Below are 5056 nucleotides of genomic sequence, written 5' to 3' on the forward strand. Positions count from 1 at the left end.
TAAGGGTGCACTGATTTATCGACCACGACTTCCTTAATTTTGGGAGATCAGCCGATACTTCATTGAGAAACTGATTTTACAGATTTTTTGTTGTTGTTTGTTTTAACTCAAATTGTCTAAACTTCATTTATATTTCAGAGCACTACCTCATGGCCAGTTAAAACAACTTTGTATTGTTTCTAGGATATTGTTCAAGGGTATGTTTTTCAATAAAATAATATTGGAAAACTGAAGGTGCGTTGTGACCTTACAACATCTGACAGTGTCGCTCATAAAACAAAATCTGTATCGGCCAAAATCGGACTCGGCAGGTCAGACTTTTTAGAAATCGGTGATCGGCCAGAATACTGCAATCACGCACCCCTAAAATATACCCATATATATATATATATATATATTTATATATCATAATTTACTAATTATATGTTACATGAGAACTCTCCCATGAGAATAAAAGCTTTTAACAGTAGTTGCAAATATGGCCAACTCATCAATAAAGAACTAAGAACTGAACTAAAATCCATATTTTCTTTGTTCAATTGTTTTGCTCTTCCTCCAGTCAATCACCTGTAACAGTATTTTAATAAAAGTCTAAAATATTTAAAAAAAACTTAAATTCCCCCTTTGTTGCTCTATGAATAAAAACTAGCAACACAGAGAATATTTTCCCAATAGGCTCCACTGCTCTTTACAATGGAGAGTGTAACAAAAGTCTGTGCTGTCAGTTTTTGCCCTTTTGGTTGGAGTTCCTCCATTTTTCTTTCCCACCACACACCAACGCTTCCAGCACACACTACCTCAAAATAATTTCCTTGGAAGAGCGGACCGCTCTAAGTGCAGTGACGCGTTGAACCTCTCTGATAAAAGGGGAATACTTCCTCGCTCAAAAGTCAAGCATCATAGAAATGTCAACAACACAGTTTCTGTGGTGAGTCACAGACTCCAGTAGTCATCCCCGGCTCCAGTGGCCGGTAAGTCACTAATGTAGCTTACACCTGAGTGACAAGTAGCGGACATCCTACACTCTAGGATGTGAAAGCTGTGGTCTGGTTGGATCCTCAACGTGCCTCTTCCACATTTGTGTTTCCAACAAGAGTTTTAACCTCCCTACATGAAATCAAATAGGTTATTACTCTAAATATATTATAGAGAGTGTATTTCTGTGACACGCTGTATTCAGTGAACACTTACAAAGGGCTGCCATTAGCTGTCACGCTTCTTGGTGCTGCTGCTATAGAAGCCAAAAAATGTCAGAGCAGACTGTTAGATACAGCTTTTGTACATAGTGAACTATTTTTAGTGGCAAATGTGCAGATACACGTAAAACAGAACAAAATCTCTTACAAGTATTACTTTTGTCCTTACCTGTCTTTCGTTTCTTGAGTATTAACCATGCTATCACCCCAGAAACCACTAGACACACGACGATTACTCCAACCACAACTGTTGTAAGATGGTTACTGGGACTGGGAGGTGGAGCGCCTTCAGATGAACACAAACACGTCTCAGAGTCAGAAACACGTACAGAGAAGAAATACGTTTTACACTTGTTTTGCAACTGAGAAAACTACGACACCCTTTGGTATAATTTATAAAAATGTTAAACAAGTCTTGGGAAAAATAAATAAATACAGTAAATAAAAGTATCGGTATCCCAATGGCCCCATTGCTGAGAGACTTGAATAGTGTTTGTTTGTAGTTTTCTAGATTAGTGTTTTTCTGGACTGGAATTGAAAGTGAACTTTAATGTTTTGAGCTCCTACCCAAGTAGATAGGAGTTAAGATAAGATAAGATATAACTTTACTGATCCCACACTTACACTGTGCATAAGAACAGAGATAGCTTAGACATAGAGAAAGCTTGTGAGGGGCGAGATGGGGTAGAGGTAAGGCAGCTGACTGAGGACCAGAAAGTTTGACTCCCAGCCATTCCCACATGTCATGGTGCCTCTGAGCAAGACACATAATCCCAAATTCAGGGCTATTCAACTGGCAGCCCAGGGGCTAAATCAGGCCCACGGGTGAACCCAGTTCAGCCACCACCTCCACCTGCTTTGGATGTTATCAGCCATTAAATGGCCGTTATTAGTTGTTATCATCTCCATATGTAGCGGTCAGACTGCCCCTCCTGTACCTCCTAGTGGGTTTAAAGGTACATTGTTAGCGATGATAATAGCTTCACTTGGTTAGGTTTAGAGTTAAGGGTCTGGCGGTTAGGTTTACGGTCTTGGTTAGGTTTAGAGTAAAGGGTAAGGGGGTTAAGTTTAGGGTTGGTCCTCTGGGTCAGGTGTAAGGTTAGGTTTAGGAAAAGGGTTACATAAGCTGGAATAAACAAAAAAGACACTTCCTGGTTTACCCCCGTGCGACGCTGCCTATTATCGGCAATAATAACGTACCTTTAAACCTACTATGAGGTAAGTGGGACAGTTTGACCGCTACATATGGGGATGATAACAACTAGTAACGGCCATTTAATGGACTGATAACATCCGAAGCCACTCGTTCAGCCCACCAATGGCTTCATTTTTAAATAAAACTAGATTTTTAACCATAAAACAAACTTACTTAATGACAATAGCTGCTGTATGTCCAGCACATGAGCTCTTGGCTTTCTGTAACTGTGGCCCCCTGAGTAATTTAGTTGAATAGTCCTGCCCTAATTGCTTCCCGGGCACTTACATACTGTAGCTGCCCACTGCTCCACCTGAATGTATCTCACATGTGATAAGTTAAATGCAGAGAAGTGATTTTGTCATTGAATGGGAGCATACAGTGACAACAATGTCAGACTTTCCTTCCCTTATTTTAGTTACTTATATTTTTTGCTTGACCCAGGCGGCGCAGAGTGACGGACCCTGGTGAGTGGAGAGGAGCAAATGTATCCACCACCAGGTGCAATGGAGGAGTTGGGGGTGACCAACGATGGCCTTATCCACCATGGATTAATCTTTGGCTACCCCGATCATTTAAAGAAATTATACTTATAAGCAATATCAAAACGATAAAGCACAGTTTCCTCAAATGATGGCTGGCTTACATATACAGTGGTGCTTGAATCTTGGGTTTTGACGTGGCAACCCAGTTTTACATAGTGATCTTTCTTACGCCTAGATGTAGCCAGACACCAAAATGGAAGTTGCTACCTCGCTTTTGTTTCAAGTTGTCCAGCTCACAAGACTTATCTCCACTAGCTCCATGACAGGGGACAGAAAGAAACTGCAGTATCTTGAGGGAATTTTAGCATGTATTTTTTTTAAAGCACATTATCAGACAAGGAGGATTAACGCAAAATGAAAACCTCTGTTCTTCATAGCCAATGAAATCTATGACCACAGTGTTTCAGGGACATTTCTGCATGCTTTGAGACAAATAAGAGGGACTTTGGAAAAGAGGAACAAACTATAGCAGAAGTGGGCAACATTTATTTTCCAGTTGGTCAAATCAAGACATTACAGCAATCAAAGGGCCGCACAGAAAATAGAAAAATAAATTTTCTTTAAGACAGAATTTGTTTGCAGGCTCTTGTGACAATACATTTGTTATATTTATTTATACAGTATAAGTAACAACTAAAAAAAAACAAGTTGTGTGCTATCTTAATCCAAAGTTGTTTTTTAATGTATTTGTATCCAAGATGTTTAATTTGGACTTCCTTAAGTTTCATTGAAAAGCTGCTGGTGCTCATCAACTTATGTAAAAGTTGTTTTTTTCCCTTCAGGATATTGGGGACCGGATGATGATGCCATATGTTACCCAAGTCTGGACTATAGCCACAAACATATAACAGACTTTAAATAGAAAAAAAATGTTTATATTTCTCAGAAATAATTATTAATATTGTTAATATTTTTGGGGGCTGATTTTCAGGAAGTGATTCAGCTGAAAGCACTTTAGGCCCACTGATGTAAATATGAGTGGAGGTTTATCTGCTTTCTTGTCACGTAAGAAGTGTCTGACCGTGTTGTCAAACCTCAAGTTTTATAATAAGGTAAGAGTTTTACCAACACTTGGGTCAAACCATTATCCCCCAAAATTAGTTAGTGTGCTAATTTTTTGTTTTGTGGTTTTGTTTATGTTTTATTAAAAACTAACTTGTGTTAAAAAATACAAAAATTGTCATAAGTTGAGAAAGAAATGTGTCTTAATTGAAATTCAGGTTCTTGATCTTTTTACTCAAATGTTCTTTTCCAAGAAACCCAAACTAAAGTGTATTTGGAAAATACATAAAAAATGTTATATATATATATATATATATATATATATATATATATATATATATATATTTGTTTGTTTGTTTGTTTGTTTTCATTTATTCTGTGAAAAACTAAAAAAATGCAAAGGAGTTTCCATTGGGTGTCACACTTCCTAAAACTTGCCCAGTGACTGGAAGCAAACAGGAGATTCCGGCAAAGTGGCTGTGGCTGAGTGGTTACAGCAGTCGTCCTCCAATGCAAGAGTTGGGGGTTCGAATCCACCAGCAGTCACATGCCGAAGTGTCCCTGGGCAAGACACTGAACCCCTCGTTGCCTCCTATGTGTGTCCCATCGGTGAATGAATGTGATAAAGCACTGATTAGTCTCTTTAGAATGATTTGTTCAATTAGCTTTGTAGAGATCTAGTAGAGTGCTGTGTGAATGGATAAATGAGGACACAGATTGTAGTGTAAAGAGCTTTGAGTATCTCGATAAGATAGAAAAGCGCTATATAAGTACAGTCCATTTACCAAAGCATTTACTCACAGACTGAGATCTTGACTGAGGAGATGTTTCCCACAGAACAAGTGACCATCATTTCACCACTGGAGCAGTTCATGTATCCAGTGCTGGACACGTTTATCATCTTCGTAGTTGGATTAGACAGTACTTCACTGTTGTTCAGTTCTTTCCACATCTGACTGTGGCCATGTTCAGTCTGCCAAGTAATCTTTTGGCTTGGGTACCCACTATGAGAGGTACATGTCACGTAACAACCCACTGGGACATCATCATCTTTGCATCTCTTTGTGATCTTAGGTTTACTGAATGTGGCTAAAGGAAGGAGAAACAAAAAGAAAAGT

The 5056-nt window shown here is 38.8% G+C and overlaps 1 protein-coding gene across 1 annotated transcript in view; it reads right to left on the minus strand.

The window, feature by feature from the left end:
- Positions 1-4731: 4731 nt before the first annotated feature.
- LOC119411513 (CD276 antigen-like) overlaps positions 4732-5056 on the minus strand; it is a 2740-nt gene continuing 2415 nt past the window's right edge. The window contains exon 3 of the mRNA XM_037678465.1: positions 4732-5027. Within this exon, the coding sequence (XP_037534393.1) occupies positions 4732-5027 (296 nt within the window). The remainder of the gene's footprint in view (positions 5028-5056) is intronic.

The sequence above is a fragment of the Nematolebias whitei genome, chromosome 6, assembly GCF_014905685.2.
Source record: "Nematolebias whitei isolate Nwh7 chromosome 6, NemWhi1, whole genome shotgun sequence".
In the NCBI taxonomy this organism is placed as follows: Eukaryota; Metazoa; Chordata; class Actinopteri; order Cyprinodontiformes; family Rivulidae; genus Nematolebias; species Nematolebias whitei.